This window comes from Solanum lycopersicum, chromosome 3 (assembly GCF_036512215.1).
Source record: "Solanum lycopersicum chromosome 3, SLM_r2.1".
Taxonomy (NCBI): Eukaryota; Viridiplantae; Streptophyta; class Magnoliopsida; order Solanales; family Solanaceae; genus Solanum; species Solanum lycopersicum.
The window spans coordinates 28701719-28718966 of NC_090802.1; the positions used below are offsets into that span (position 1 = coordinate 28701719).

The 17248-nt window shown below is 36.0% G+C and overlaps 1 protein-coding gene across 1 annotated transcript; it reads left to right on the forward strand.

The window, feature by feature from the left end:
• Nucleotides 1-14680: 14680 nt before the first annotated feature.
• LOC138347518 (uncharacterized) lies at nt 14681-15061 on the forward strand. Its single transcript, XM_069295812.1, has one exon. It carries the CDS (start codon nt 14681-14683, stop codon nt 15059-15061), a length of 381 nt encoding a protein of 126 aa, XP_069151913.1.
• Nucleotides 15062-17248: the final 2187 nt, after the last annotated feature.

Genomic DNA, 17248 nt, shown 5'->3' on the forward strand with positions numbered 1-17248 from the left:
ATGAACCTAATTCCCAAATGAGTATGGTATCGAGGCTTGAGTCCTCATGTGTGAACTTGGCGATACTTGGTAATGATTATAGTGCTTGTTGTTGCTACATGTTGAGTAATGTAGTTGATTTATGATATTACTTGATATATACTGTTTTCTATTTGGAGTTGGCCAATGATACCTACACAGTACTTGTGTTTGTACTGACCCCCTACTTTTATGTTTTCTTCTTTTTAATTTGTGGAGTGCAGCAAACGTGCCGTCGTCTTCAACTCAACCGCAATTCTAGCCAGTCTTCAATTATGCCAGATTTCAGGGTGAGCTAATGCTTCTAGCTTGGACTGGATCTTCTTCTTCATGTCTTGATGCCTTGAAGTTCCGGCAAGGACTAGCTTTTACTTGTTTTAGCTTCTTAGAATACTCTTAGTTTAGTAATTTAATCATAGATGTTCTTGTGATGATGACTTCCACATTCTGGGAATAAAAATAGTTATTGATTTTATTATTGAGTTTAAGTCTTCCGCATTACTTTCTGTTGATATTATATTGAAATGTTAAGGATTAGATTGGTTGGTCTGCTCACATAGGAGGGTAAGTGTGGGTGCCAGTCGCAATCCGATTTGGGTCGTGATAATTAAACAATAACAAGTTCCACAAAAAGGCAATCACTAGATCAGCAAAACACAATATCAAGATCACTAATGATAATTATGTGCAGTGTAATGGAATGGAATGTCAAGTATAATGATTCATATCTAACCTAGTGATACACACCCGTTGTCTCTTAGTCGGGGACCCATGGGGGACATATTTGTCCATGCATCTGTCGCGGCGTACGACACGACCCTCGATAATAGTAACCATCGCGGCGCGCGATACGTCTCTCCAAATATAGTATCCATCGCGGCGCGCGATACGTCCCTCAAAATGGTACATCCACTTTAACTCATCATTCTTTCTCAATGCACATAACACTTGTCACAACCATGTCTCAGAATAATGCAAATGACATGTTCACACAAATAATGAGGATATGACCATTTTCACAACATTGTGCGATTCACAACAATATCAACAATGATTCAACAAACTTTTCAAACCATTCTTTATTATCAACACATCACACACAAGCAATTATTCAGATTGTTTTTTATTACCCTTTGTTTTCATCATTAGAATTATTCAATATGGACAAGTCAACCCATCACCAAGTCCCATTACTCCCACACATATACCACAAGGAAATACACACATTTCATACACTTAACAAGATTTTAGAATTCCCCTTGCCTCAATCAATTAAAAATTGACTTTGAAACTTGAGTCTTCCACTTTTCGTTGAGCTTCCAAATTAATGCAATCTATTCAACCAATTAATCACTGTAAGATTCCTAACCTAGCAATTTCCATATTATAATATGTCTAGCCTATATGCAAAAACTCACTCACATCTATGGTGAAGTTCCTATGTTTCAGGCCTAGGATTAAGTCTCAATTTCATTTCCATATCATAAATCTAAAGATATTCACATAATATCATACACCAAAAACATAATTACATTACCAATCTATCAAAACTTGAATAATAATATAATAATAATAAAATCTAAAGGAACAACGAGAAAACACTTACCGTTTCTAAACCTTACATTAAAGCACCCTAGGTTTGTATTTACCAATTTAATCATTATTGACTAATAATACAAATCATTACATAATTATTGGCCATTAACCCTTTTCTCCCCAAAAAAAGGCCATACAGTAATATATTTTCAAATTCCTCAAACTTTAAACCCACTGGGTTGTTAATAATTTTTTTTCCTTTAAGAATTGACTATACTAATAATAATACAATAATAATATGTTATCTTATCAATATATATGCATACAACAATACAGAGGTTTGGGAGATTACCTGACGAATTTATGTTTTTCATTTTGTGCCGCCGATGCACATGTTAGTTTTCTTCCTTCTCTTTATTTCTTTGCAAAATTAATTATGTATTAAAAGTAGTAATTCTTTTTAACCTATTTTAATATTTCAGACTTGACCCATTATTATTAACAATAAAAAAATTATCCACAAATTAATTAACTATTGTGAAATGACTATTCAAAATTATCAAAAATGTTCTTTCGGATCCGGGTCGTTACAGTGAAACTGTTGTTTTGAAGAAGAGATCAAATATTTTTGAATTATATAATATTTTGTACAACCTTTTCAATATAGTGCTCGGAGCATCCCTATTATTATACCACATAACTATGTTCCTAGAGAAACCAGCATCTTTGACACAAAAATCTTCTATAGAGTTTAGGAATTCAAAACTCTTTTCCAATCTGTATAGGGTTCCTCCTAGCTTTTCCTCGACCTCAACAATTACATTCAAATCCCCCCACAATGCTCCACGGGCCTTGTATATTTTTTGAGATGGAAAGCAAGTCCTCCCATACGTCTCTTCTCATGTTAGTCTTGCATTTGGCATATACCAACGATATATGAAAGTTCATCCCTGAAATTGTATGATTGACATAACATGTAACTTGTTTCTCACTATCACGAGGAATTGTGATATTGCTATTGTTTGTCCTCAAAATTCAAATTTTGTTATTAACATTAGCATAAGAACTTTGCATGTATACTATACTCATATAATATTCTATCTGATCAACTTTGAAGAAGGACTCTTGTAGGCTAATGAAAGAGTTGTTAAATTTCTTTTTTCATATTCGTAAGCCTTTTAACTGTACTTAGGGTCCTAACACTCCTAATATTCCATGAGATGATATTAATCATTAAAATCTATTAGTTAAGGTACTAAGCATATTATTTTGAGAAGAATTATTATTTTCCACCATCGAATAGTCTTTATCAACTAAAGAAGTTCCTTTAGTGTCTAGTGTGACAAGAACTGAATAAGAATTATTCTCATTTCTAATGGTTTCCTTAGAGTTAGTAATAACTCCACGATTTTCTCCATTTACTTTGTTGAGTTAACTCTCAAGAGTTTGATATGGAATATCATAGAAGTGGTCTTCCTCCATATCTTCCTCTCATAGTGGTTATATTTGTCTTCCATTTTGGCATCTATTCCTGGGTTGTTGTTTTCCTTTTGCATTTTGGCTCTTGGAGCTATTTTTTCCCTTGATATACTAGAGCCAAGTTATCAACATCTTGAAAATTAACTTATCTTTTTAGTGTGGAGTGTGTCTTCAACTTCTTGTTGTTCTTTCATAGGGGGGCGGGGGCTGGGGCTAAAGGTCTCCACCATTTTCTTTTGTACTCTAGCATTCCTAACTGCAACTTGGTTGGCATTCTCCTGTATCCATCTTAGAGTAATGGTGACTTTAGTCTTGCCTCTTTTTGAGCTTATTTTTTCAATATAAGGCTTTTCCTGAGCTGTGAATGTGATGCCAAACAAGTTGGAAGTTTCACTCGTCTATTTTCAGCCTTATTTCCCACTTCCTTTGCTATGAAGGCAAATTGATTCTCAGTTTCATGGGATTTTTATTTCCCTGACCATTGTTCCCCTGAATTTTGATTTTTCCTTTCCCTTTAGACATTGTCGTCCATCCTTCATCCTCTTCTGATCTTCAACTTTTAACTTCACTTCTCTTGTTTTTTCCACTTTTATTGTTGATCTTTAGTACTTCCTTTCTGCATACTATTAGGATTCGTTTACGCCTCATCCAAGTCTTCTACTTTCTTTTGTTTATGCATTTGTGTCTCGTTTATACTATTTTTGTTATCACGTTATCTAAGTTCAGGATGTAAAATTCTGCATTTGTCGTCACTTTGACCATGAGCTTTACAATTAATGAAGTACTTTGACACATTTTCATACTCCATCCTTTGATTAATAGACTCTAGCTCTTTCTCTTTCTTCTTGACCATAATTTAGATTTCTAAGATCTGAGCCTTAGTGATGTCAATCTCCACATTAATTTTTCACGTAGTTGGTCTAGATTTTGAAAGGGTTTCTTTACCCACAACAATAGGAGCCACAATCCTACTGAGTGCATCCCATTAAAGAAAATGTCATCTCAAATCTAGAAGATTGATTCGGATTAAAGCTAAGGTGGTCTCTGCCTCAGGCCTAAAATCAGACTTCCAATTTAGTCGTTTCATCTCTCAATATTGTAGAGGGTAAGGAAGTTCCTACCATGCACATTTCTATGATCTTCTTCAAATGTATAATCCAAAACATATGATGGATACTGTAGGCTCCTATCTCCTTTTAAAAGAATAGACGTCTTAAACTCGTCCCTAATTTTCTTAATTAAAAGGCAAATTTTTGTGTACTTACCTATGAGGGTGAGCTTGCAAGTTTCAGCTAACATATAATTTTCTTCCTTAGACAAGAAGACGACTGGTTTTCCTTCATTCAAGTCATAGGGATGAAGTAAAAGTCATATAAATTTAGAAGCGGGCCTCTTTTGATGCTCTGGCTATTAGGAGCTTGCGTGATTTTAAGATTATTCAATGGAGGAGAATCCGTTTGTTGTTGGGTTTGTGAGTCTAGATTGGTGAGCATGTGTTAGAGAGAAGTTAGAGAAAAGTAATAGCATGTTGCTTATGATGGATGCATTAATTATTAGATAAATTTAAAATTTTTCGGTAATAGTAGCTTATTATTGGTTGATTCGAGCATGTCTAATAAATACATCAGATGACCATGATAAATTACAGAAGAAAACACATTTGGCTTTTTCCAAGGTTACTACAGTAATTTATCTTGTCCTCTTGAATTGAACGATGTATTAGTGTTGTTGTGGCTTGGTCCAAGACATAGGGCTCTAAAACAGCGAGGTCAACTTCCCGCCAAAATTTTTTGAATTTAATAAACTTCATGTCGTATCTTTACATTACATTTTTAAGCTTCTACTCATTATTTTTTTAATGTATGTTTGCAGTAACAAGGTACTATATATGTCCAGTAATAATAGAAATATTAGCTAAAGCTATCAAAGTTGCATTTTCTTGCAATTATATGGTCTTTGCTGAGTATTTGACTGACCATGGCATGTTCGGGTAATATTGTTGATGACGTGACTCTGAATTATGAATATTTTGGAGGTTCTCCTCTTTACGTTGTTGCAAGGTTTGAGTTTTATAGGTGACCGTGAATTATGAATACTAGCCATAGATAATCTCGTCTTAAATTGCAGTTTTTATACAGATTGAGATAACAAGAAGGGACGTCAAAACATAAACTACAGCAACATGGACTACAACTAGCTTAATTCAAACTATTATTTCCGAGTGAAGACATTTTGTCAAACTAGAAATATGACAAGCAAATGAGTTGAATAATAATATCATCATGTATTTCTAAAAATGGAAGAAATTTCTTTTCACATTTTAAGATTTATTTGAACTTATTGCGTGCATGTAGTTATAAAATTTAATTAGTGATGACTAATAAAAAATTATTATGGGACATATATCAAGAAACCCACACTTTCTTATTTAAGACCAACAAATCAAAGTTATTTAATTGAAACTGGCGAGAAAAAGACCAAATTCTACAAAATATATGCCTCAACCGATGAAAAGTCCTAAACAAAATAGGCCAACTTTCACATATAGCAAATAAAAAATTTATATTTGTGTGCTATAACAATGTTTGCATAATTGCGCTGCATAGGAAACATAGAAACTGTACAATTCGCTATACATATCCAGTTGAAGCAAATTGTATAAAACGAAGTGTATAAAAAATGAAAGAGAACGACACTTGGGCAGAGAACTGTATAAAAACGACGTGTATAAAAGGAATTGTATTATTATAAGTGTATAGAACGATTATATACAATTTGAATTTGCATAAAATGAGAAAGAGAGAAAGACAAAAGATACTTGACAAGGAATATACAATTGAATCGAATTGTATAAAACGAGAATGAGAAAAATTAGATACAATTTGAAAATTGTATAAAATGAGAAAGAGAGAAAGGCAAAAGAAACTAGGCAAGGGAGTATTTTTATTGTATACTTATAAGTGTATTGGACGAAAATATGTACTTGCATATGTATATACAATTTTCTCACGCTTTATACAAACAGAAACACAATTTATACATTTTGCTTATGTTTGTATTTGTGAGAAAGTCGAGGGCGGCGAGCGAGATTTGAGAGAGTGGCGAGCGAGATCTGGAAGAGGGGAGAGAGGGGAACAAAAATATATGTATTTATACAATTTTCTCTGCTTTATACAATTTGAATTTTTTTATACACTTGTGTTTGTATAAAAACTGACAAAGCGAGCGAGAGATTGGAGGAGAGAGGCGCCTTCCAATTTTATTCAAACGTTTGCTATGGTGCACAATTAAATTAAACCCTCGATACTCTATTTATTTTAGGTTATTAATTTGCTATTATATATACAATTTTCCCAGCAAAATATTCAGTAAAGATGGTAATAAAACCTACAAGTGACATCAAAGTTAAGAAAAGCATCATTATATCTGTGTAAAAAAAAGAGAAATAGAAAACCTTTATTAGAAAAATATCTTTGGCATTTATCGAATTAGAATTCAAAAATAAAGACTTAAACTTATTCGTAGCTACTCGAGAAAACATATATTCTTTGAAATTCTATAGCCTAATTGTTTAAATTGTTCTTTATATTATATAGTCGAATGAATAACATCTGCATTTGAAAATAATAGCATAAGCACTTGCACCACTTCATCACTCACATTTTATCATTTCTTGAAGTGAATATTTATGGTAATTATTCGATACCACAACATCAAGTACTTACTATTATTTGGTCTTAGTTTCATATGATAATCATATTCTATTTTGAAGAAGTATAATATCATCTTCAAAACCCTTCCTCAATCACGTTGGGGAAGAAGTAATGGATTAAACTCATGCATTTTATCGCAGTAGCTTGGTTGTAATGTTTCACAGCCCTCAAAATGAATTAGGTTAAAATAGATCCTATCATTTGTTTTATGAGTTAAAAAGATTAAAATTAGCAATACAAGTCAGTTTGTAGATTTGGGAAGTCGAACGTCAAAGAATTACCAAGATGTTTGGAAGCTAGTCCTTGTGTGTGCTAGTGTGCCTTTGCATGTTTACTTGTTGTTTGGTGTCTAAAATGATAGGAGAGGACTCTAAAACTTATATGAACATTTTTAGGTTAGAAGTTTCAAATTACGACTCCCCAAGGACCACCTTAAGGGTCCTTGAGAAAGACCAAAACCTTGGCAAGAAACTGCCAGAAAGAAGTCCAACCAACGACCATTAAACTACGTTCAGTGGTTCAATCGATGCCCCGTAGATTGGGGGTGTGGATCCACACTTAGTGGTGGTATATTAGCCTAAAAATATGAGTTTGTGACATAAATTATGCCACATAAAGACGCAAACGATAACCAGTAGTTGGTAACCGTCGCTTGAGCCAATAATTTTCCTGCAGGTCTTTACCAAGGTTAGGTGATTTGAGAAATTCACCCACGTTTTAATTAAGTACAAGACAATTATTTTGGGTCAATTTTGGTATTTCAAGTTAGTTAATACTCTAAAACCTAGATTTAGACTACATTATTCAAAATCAAAACCCGAAGATCAAAAAAAGTTCTCTTCAGACCCCATAAGCTAGAACTCAAGGTGAAGCTAGGATTGGAGTTCATAACTGATTTATCCATCAATTTCATTGGATTTATTCATTTTAGGTATGGTGATTCTGTCCTTGATTCTTCTTTCATTCAAGGAGTCAATTCCAGAGACTTTTCGATGATCTTCAAAAACATTGAAATCCTATTTTGAATTTTAAGAACGGGTTCTTGCATGAAAAAGTTTAAATTGATGTTTTATGAATTGATATATGTTAATTGGTGGTTTTAAGACCAAAACTTCCATGAACCCTTGTATTTCTTGAATTCCTAATTTTTGCTCTAAAGTAGATGAATTGATCATGACTTAATCTTATTAAATTCATGTGTAGATTGTATTTGGCTATTGAATTATGTATAGATGAATGTTAGAATTGTTTAAAGATTGCCTTATAATGTTTATATCTATATTGAGTATTAATGGATCATTAATATGGATGAATTTTTTGCCTAGTCTTATATATATTGCTGATATACGGTGGTCTCACGATACTTCCAGTGCTTTTTTCCTAAGTTTATTATGTGTGTAAGGCCTCTTTGAATTAGTTTTAATTTATTTATCTCTGTGCTTGCAGGAAAAACTATCCAGAATGAAACGGTGAAGATGTGCTGAAAATTGCTGAAAAAATGACCTACGAAGCCATGGACGGTCTCCATGAAGATGTTATGCTTCCAAGGAAAGATCGGGGAATTTTGATTATGTGTGGGGCTGAATAAGGGATGATGGTCCATCGTCTCATCGACAGACCATCCTGGACATCCGTTAGTGTGAACATAATGTTGCTTCAGTACCCGATTTGAAGAGATTTTAAGTGTGGAGCAACGAAGGCCATAGAAGGACCGTCGTCCATCCAATGAACCTTCATCTTGGTCCGTCGATGGTCACAAAGAGTTGGAGAAGGAAGCAGCTGGAAATAGAGTTGAAGTATGGACTGATAGAGGTGTCGACGATCCATCGATGCCTTGACGGTCTGTCGGTCAGGTCATCAATGCGAGACACGTTTTTGGAAAGATTTTCCTTATTAGGTTTACCTATATTTTAAGGATTCTTTTATTTTAAATATGATCAAAAACTTTGTTTTTGGGGTTAGACTCTTTGTTAATTTTCAGATTTGGATTGTTGGTTGTTGAACTAGGGTTGTGGCTACCATGGGTAACTAACAAAGTAGAACTAGGTAATATAACTATTCTAGAATAATGTCTTGCATGTATTGATAATTCTTTCGTTTAGAAGTCTTTTTAATGATGGTCAATGTTTGAACTTGCCTTGTTGATACTTGCCGTACCAAGGAGGTAGATAATAAGAAAAGAATTATCAACGTAGATTTAGTATACACTATCTAATAGGCTAGTGTTGATTTGTGAAAAGTAACAACTAAGTCATACATCGATTATGATGGTTAATATGAGGTAAAAGGTAAGGATTAGTAAAGTACACACACGTAGTCGGACCAAGGTGCGGAATGAAATTCACTACTTTCCCGACCAAGGAATTAGAGTTAAATACTTACCATTTTGCATACATGATACTAGAAAGAGTTGTTATAGCTATGGTTACTGGTTATGAACCTATAGAGAACACTTACACCCTAGTTTTACTCATCATTCAATAAACATCAAATATTTGAACTAGCTACTTGTTTACTTAGACTAAATTAATTACTTTTGTTACACAAAATCCACCCTTTAATTGTTTGTTTTCGTAAAGGACTTGACTAAATAGAAGTAAAAATAAATAAAAGTTAAGTCTAAACTATTTTCCTCGTGGGATTGTCCCCAACCTAAAATTTGGGTTCTTAACTTGATATGACCGCTTATACTTCTTTGGGGAAGTATAGTTTGAGCGTATTAATGTTTGGCGCCGCTTCCCAAAAAAGCGGATTTTAGATTAATTTTAAGCACATTATCGAATTTAGTCAACAATTTCCTGATTTTACTTTTTTTTTCTTTTTATCTCTGGCAGGGCTAGCATTAGTGTATGCCAAGTACACGGAGCCGAGGAGGACAAATTCTTCCACTTGATCCAAAACTTAACCGCACACTTCACATAATGACTAATCAAAACAATCTTGCTTATATTGATAACGAGATAAACTCTCAACTTCCCCCGCCGATTGATTCTCATAATCGAGTGGTTGTTGATAACCTTGGTGAAGGTAATCCAAGGTGGCAACCTCCCGTCCTTGCCCTCAAGAGTATCATTGACTCTGATGGGCCACTTGTCCTACCTCCTCTACAACATGGTCATACTTTTCTGGTAACTAGTAGCTTGATGCAGATGCTCACCACTAGAGGTTTATTTTTTGGGTCTACCATCTGAGGATCCACATGCTTACATAGCCAAACTAAGGTGGGTGTCTAAGATTTGTGTAGGGAGCCATACTTAGACATGTATGCAATTGGATTAAGGGTGTTCCCTCTCTCACTGACGGGGGGAGGCCGTAATTTTGTTTACTAAGTTGCCATATAATTCAATTTATACTTGGGATCATTTGAGTGATGTGTTCCTAGCAAGGTATTACCTGGTTTCTAAAAAGCAAAACCACAAATATAGGGTGAGAGACATTGTGGCAGTACCAAGGGAGTCAGTAAGCAGTTCTTGGGATAATTTCACCTCATTCTTGAGAAGTGTCCCAAACCACCGCATTGATGATGAGTCACTAAAAGAGTACTTCTATCGGGGGCAAGATGATAATAATATAGAAGTGCTTCATACGATTGAGGGTGGTTCTTGTGGGGAGTGTACGTACGCAAAGTTCGCTAAGAAGATAGAGAAAATATCCCAAAATAATAAATCTCGGAGCACTAGAAAGTCTGATACTGGGAGAAACACTTTTGCAGTGCAAGCTTCACATAACCCAGCTTCAAATGAGATTCGTGAAGAGATGGCTCAAATGAGAATTGATCTTGGGTTTGTGTGAAAATATGTCACCGGGCGCACAGAAAAGGTAAATGTGGTGAACTATTTGACTAAACCACCACCACCGGTTGATGAGTACTACAATGGAGAAGATTCTTATATAGTGAATTAGTAGACGGACGGTTTTCGGCCAAACTCCTAAGGCTCCAATCAAGAAAATTGATGCCAAGGTAAAGGAAATCAAGGTCGAAACTATGGGAATTACAACCCAAAGGGTCAATATGTTCGAAATGGCAACTACAATCGCGATAACAACTTTAACCGGGGTAATTATTGTAACAGAAATGATCAGAGTGGGCCCTATGTTCAACTTCAAAGTTAGGAAGTTTCTCATAGGGATGGTGGAAATCGTATGGTGCGAGTTAAGGATATGAACACGCCAAAGAGTTGAGAGGTGATTTAGAAAAAATTGGGCAAAAGGTGGATGCACATACAATCTCAATCAAGCAACTTGAGTTGAAAATGACCCAATTGTCTTCTACCGTGAACCCACGCCAATCGGGTACTCTTCCTAGCAATACTATATGGAATCCCAAAAATAATGGACATTGTATGTTAGTCACTACTCAAGGGGGTAACAAAAACATGGATCCACCTATGTCGTTTGGCATCGAAGATGAGAAGAGAGGAGATAATGAGGTCGAGGAAGTTAGTCGTGAGTTGGTAGATATATCAGGGAAAGAAGTTGAGACAGCCCAAAAAAGTGACCCCCATTCCTAAAACACCACCCCCATTTCCTCAAATATTGGTTAAAAAGACCGAGGATGGTAAATACGACAATTTTTTACTATGTTGAAATAACTTTCCATCAATATGCCTTTTACAGAAGATGTTCAACAATGCCCGATTACGCCAAGTTCATGAAATATATGGCACTAAGAAGAGATCAGTTAGTTTTGAAGATGATGATCGGATGCAACACTGTAGTTTTATCGCTACAAGGTCTCTTGTGCAAAAAAATAATATCAGGGTGCTTTCACTATTCCATGTACAATCGGGTTGTTACACTTTGCTATAACATTATGTGATCTTGGGGCAAGTATAAATCTTTTTCCTCTCTCTATTTACAAGAAGTTTTGTTGAGTGACCCTAAGCCCACTGCAATGCGGCTAGTAATGGCCAATCGAATGGTGAAGAGTCCTATTGGGATACTCCATGATTTGCTAGTAAAATTGGAGTCATTTTTTTTCTAACCAATTTTGCGATTTTTAATTGTGAGGTGGACTCTGAGGTGCCTATTATTCTTGGATGGCCATTCCTTGCTACAAGTCGTGCCTTAGTCGATATGGACAAAGGGCATATGATGTTTCAGTTGAACAATAAAGAAGAAACTTTCAACATTGTAGGTTCATGAGGAAGAATGATGAGCTCAAATCGGTATCTACGATATCCTACAATGTTGAGTGTTCGTCCGAGGCACAAATAGAAGAGATTCTTGGTGTTGAGGCACTAGCGACAGTGAACATGAATTTTGTGAGTAACTGTATCGAAGAGTATGGGTCATTGGTTTTGGCAGTTGATCGAGGTGTGTTCGGTTCAAACTAAAGGTATTGGATTTAGATATGAAGCATCGCGAGTCTCGAGCCGCAAAACCATCTATTGAGAAGGCTCAAAAATTGGAGCTTAAGTCTCTACCACTTCATCTGAGGTGTGTATTCTTGGGGAAAGGGGACACTTTGCCGGTAATTATTGCATTAGATTTGACTATACAACAAGTAAAGTGTTTGGTTGAAGTGTCGAAGAGGTTAAAGAGAGCTATTTGGTAGACTATTGCGGATATTATTGGGATCCCTCTCGGTATTTGTTCACATAAAATCGAACTCTTGCCCGATCATAAGCCCATTATTGAGCACCAGAGACGTTTAAATCCACCTATGCAAAAGGTAGTAAAGAGGGAAATTATTGAGTGGTTGGATGCTAGAGTCATATATTTGAACGCTGATAGTACTTGGGTATTCCATGTTCAGTGTGTGACCAAGAAAGGGGGAATGACTGTTGTCCCTAATGAGAAAAATGAGCTTTTTCCAATGATCCCGGTGACCCGATGGAGAATGTGTATGGATTACCGGAAATCGAACGCATGGACTAAGAAGGACCATTTTCCTATGCCCATCATGGATAAGATGTTGGATAGGCTTGCAGGAAAGGGGTAGTGTTGTTTTCTTGATTTTTATTGACGTTACAACCAAATCTCTATTGCACCAAAAGATAAAGATAAAACCACTTTTACTTATCCTTATGATGTTTTTGCATTCAAGAGGATGCCCTTCGGGCTGTGTAATCCGCCGACAACTTTTTAGAGATGTATGATATCCATATTCTCCCATATGGTGGAGGACACCATTGAGGTATATATGGATGATTTTTCTGTTGTTGGTGACTCATTTGATCATTGTTTGAATCACTTGTCTAAAGTTGTCAAAAGATGTAAAGATTGCAACCTTGTGCTAAATTGGGAAAATTGCAATTTTATGGTGAAAGAGGGTATTGTATTGGGCCATCGCATCTGAGAGAAAGGTATATAGGTTGATCGATCTAAAGTTGAAGTGGTAGAGAGACTTCCTCTACCCATTTCTGTAAAAGGTGTGAGGAATTTCCTTTGGCATGTAGGTTTCAAGCGGAGGTTCATCAAGGATTTTTCAAAAATTGCACATCCTCTACGCGAGTTACTTGAGAAAAAGTGTAAATTTTATTTTGATGAATCCTATCTTATGGCATTTGGTGAGTTGAAGGAGAAATTGATGTCTGCGCCCATTATTATTTCCCCGGATTTGAGTAAGCCATTTTAGGTGATGCGCCATGCTAGTAGGGTTGTTCGTGGTGTAGTTTTGGGTCAATTAAAGGATAAAATCCATCAAACCATTTTCTATGCCAGTAAAGCCTTTAATGAAGCCCAAAAGAACTACATTGTGACTGAAGAAGATCTTATTGCGGTGGTCTTTGCTTTCGAGAAATTTTTCTCCTATTTGCTTGGCACAAGAGTTATAGTGCATAATGATCATTCTTCCTAGAGAAATTTGATGGAAAAGAAGGATGCGAAACCGAGATTGATTCATTGGGTATTACAGTTGCAAGAATTTTACTTTGAAGTGACAGATAGAAAAGGGACCAAAAATGAAGTTGCGAATCACTTGTCCCGACTAGAGGATGTTCTATGCAAGAATTGGGTGAAAAAACATAAATTGATGATACTTTCCTCTATGAGCATGTATTGGCCGCTTCTCAAGACTTGATTCCATGGTTCACTATTTTTGCGAATTACTTGGATAGTGATATCGTTCCATCGGACTTGTCCTTTCATCAAAGGAAAACATTCATGCATGATGTGAAAAATTTATTTGGTATAATCCATATTTATATAGGAGTTTTGCCGATGGGCTTATTCGGCGTTGTGTGCCGGAAGTCGAGATGTTGAGTGTTATTGAGGCATACCACTCCTCGCCAGTGGGTGGTCATCATAGTTGTATCCGGACAGCCCATAAGATCTTGCAATGTTGCTACTATTTGCCAACAATACACCAAGATGATTATGAGTTCACCAAGGCATGTGATAGGTGCCAAAGAGATCGAGGTGTTTCTAGACTGCTAGAACACCCTTTACATGACATTCTCGTAATTGAGTTGTTTGACGTGTGGGGTATTGAATTATTGGGCCCCTTTGTGAGTTGTCATGGGATGAAGTATATTCTTGTGGCGGTTCATTATGTGTCAAAATGGGTGGAACCCATACCACTTGCAAATAACGAAGGGATGAGTGTCACCGCGTTCATGAAAAAGAAAATATTTTCTAGATTTGGCACCCCAAGGGCAATTATTAGATATGGGGTATCGCACTTTTGCAACAAGTTGTTCAAAGGATTGTTGGAGAAATATGGGGTTCTCCACAATGTGGCAACACCATACAATCCTCAAACTAGTGGGCAAGTTGAGGTATCAAACATAGAAATCAAGCAAATTTTTGCGAAAACGGTGAATGCGAATAGAACGGATTGGTCAAGGAGGCTTGATGATGATCTTTGGGCCTAACGCAAAACATACAAGACTCCCATAGATATGTCCCTATACAAACTTGTATATGGGAAAGCTTGTCACTTACAAGTAGAGTTAGAGCATAAGGCCATGTGGGCAATCAAAAAACATAAAATGAATTGGATTGAGGCTGTGGAACAGAGGTTAAATGGGTTGAATGAGCTTGATGAATTTCTCTTAAAGGTATATGAAAGTTCAAACCTCTACAAAGAAAAGATGAAGAAGTACCATCACAAAAATATTGAGAAGCATGATTTTGTGGTTGGGGATTTTGTGCTTTTATTCAACGCTAGGTTGCGCTTGTTTTTGGACAAAGTGAAGTCCAAATGGACTGGTCCATTCTTGATCACCCATGTTTTTCCTCATGGAGCGGTTGAGTTGAAGAATAAGGAAGGAGTAAAATTCAAGGTGAAAAGGCAACACATCAAAATCTACCTTGGGCATGCTGAAAAGGCAAATGAAGTGATCGAGGCATACTATCTTGATGAAGTCTGAATAATCAAGAGTCCTGCATCGTTCCACGACGTTAAATCAAGTGATGATTGTGAGAAAATTCATGTATCATCTAGCCAACAATAGGTTTTTTTTCATGATTTTATAGGTGTAGTTGCATTATTTCTGTTTTTCTCATTTGATGTCACGTATTAGATTTTTTTTTCTTTTTTAGAAGTGTTGGATAGAGACTAAACTAGGGTCCGCGTCTAAAAATTGTCCAGAAAATACAAAAAGATTATCTTATAGGGTGTTCAATGTGCAGGGACCTGATATTAAGAATTTTGCAGAAAATTGGTCTGGTATATGAATCGACGGACTAATCAACGGAACATCATCCTGTCGACGGACCGTCGGTAGGGTCTGTAGATCCCAGGTTTGCTTCTTTTGTTTTTCTAAGTTAGGGCACATCCGACGGAATAGTTAACGAACAGTCAACTGACTTACAGTCCATCGATGGGGGAATCGTGAGCTCCTCCGACCAACTAACCCGGCCCCACCTGACCAACAATATATTATACCGACCATTTCAAAAACCTTCCACGAAACCGTTTCCCTCCTAATTCACTTCAACTTCCCCACTTCTTCACCCATTAGATCCCATATCTATTAGTCAGATTCTCGTCTTCCCCAAATCTCCCTAAGTTTCCCAAATCCCTTCTCTTTCCCAATCTTCCATCTTCGTCTGTCTTTTGCCTAGTCGGTGTTCGAGGTCGCTCTTTGGTGTTTCTTACTTTCAAGAATTCATACCGTCATTCTCTATACTAAAGTATACATGTATGTCTTTCTAATTAGATATATTTACTCTCATTACTTTAAATGCTAAATTGCTAGAATACAATAGTGGGTCTTGAATTTGGGACACCATTGCATTGATAAAATCATCAAATCGAATTCCTAGTATCTTAGAAAAATGATAGTGAAAGGCATGGGGGTGTATTGTCTAATAATTGTTGTGTTCTGAGTGTTGTTATTTCTGACATATAGTTTGACAGTCTGTAAGAATCTATGTTTAAACTACGATAATTCATGCCCTAGGAATGACGAAATGCTTTGTTAAACGCTAGAGGAACTAAATGTTTCTTAGATTTCTCAGAAATTGCTCTTTGGGGGTAACAATGGATGCCAAAATTTTATCCCTGAAAGATAACACGAGACGCGGTCGATGGACCATTGGTCAATCAATTGACCATCGTTGAGGTCCATCAACAACCTCTCCTCAAAGTTGTCTAAGTGTCTACCCACGAGGGTAGAAGACGGTTCATCGACCTATCGATGAACCGTCTTGCATATTCGTAGACTCTATCAGAACCCTACATTTGAGAAATAATATAGGCACATGTATGCATTAGTACATGGGGTGTGTTAGGTATGAAAATAGTGCAATAAAAACATATGACATGGTCATTAAGAGGAGATAAGCAAAATCATGATAAGTATTACCAAGCTAAATATAATAAAACTTTAAAGAATAATTATAATTGTGAACATGGTCAATGCATCAAAAAATTATGAAGAAAAATTCATAACACTTTGAAAGTAACTTAGTTCATTTTTTGGGATATTTAATATTCACCAACATAGACCATGTGTGCTACAACTTGATGTTTGATGTCTTGCTCAAAAAAAAAACAGATGACATTCCTATAACACCCCTCAAAGATGACCTGTCATGATGGTATAAGGTCCTAAATTGGCTTATAATGTAGTTTATATGAAGTGTGTAAGAGTTTAGGTGTATTGGAAGTCAAACGTGAAGGGACAACCAAGACGTTCGAAGACTAAAGTCACCTATGTGCCTCATATGTGGTTTTATGTATTTATGTGTGATTCATGAGTTAATGATGTTATTATATGAGTTATAATTCTATTTATTGACAGTGTGTCATGTTTAATAAAGTTGGGAGGTCAAACGTCCAAGAACGTCCATGACATTCAAAAGGTTTTCCTTGAAAGAATCTTCTATTTCTATGCCTGTTTCGTCGAGTTTTATGTGTTCACTTTCGATGAAATTTATGTGGTAGGTCCTAAACTCGTATAAAAAAATATTTATATTGCAAAAAACCGGGTACGACCCCATGTAGGACCCACAAGGGGACTTAAAGGAGGACTACAACTTGGAGCCCAAAACTTCTAGGCAGTGCCAAACGACAACAAGTCGATGGAACGACAACTCGGCGACATGGGGCA

Excerpts from the sequence above, each read along its gene's own strand:
- LOC138347518 (XM_069295812.1), top strand. The coding sequence starts at position 14,681 with ATGAATTGGATTGAGGCTGTGGAACAGAGGTTAAATGGGTTGAATGAG.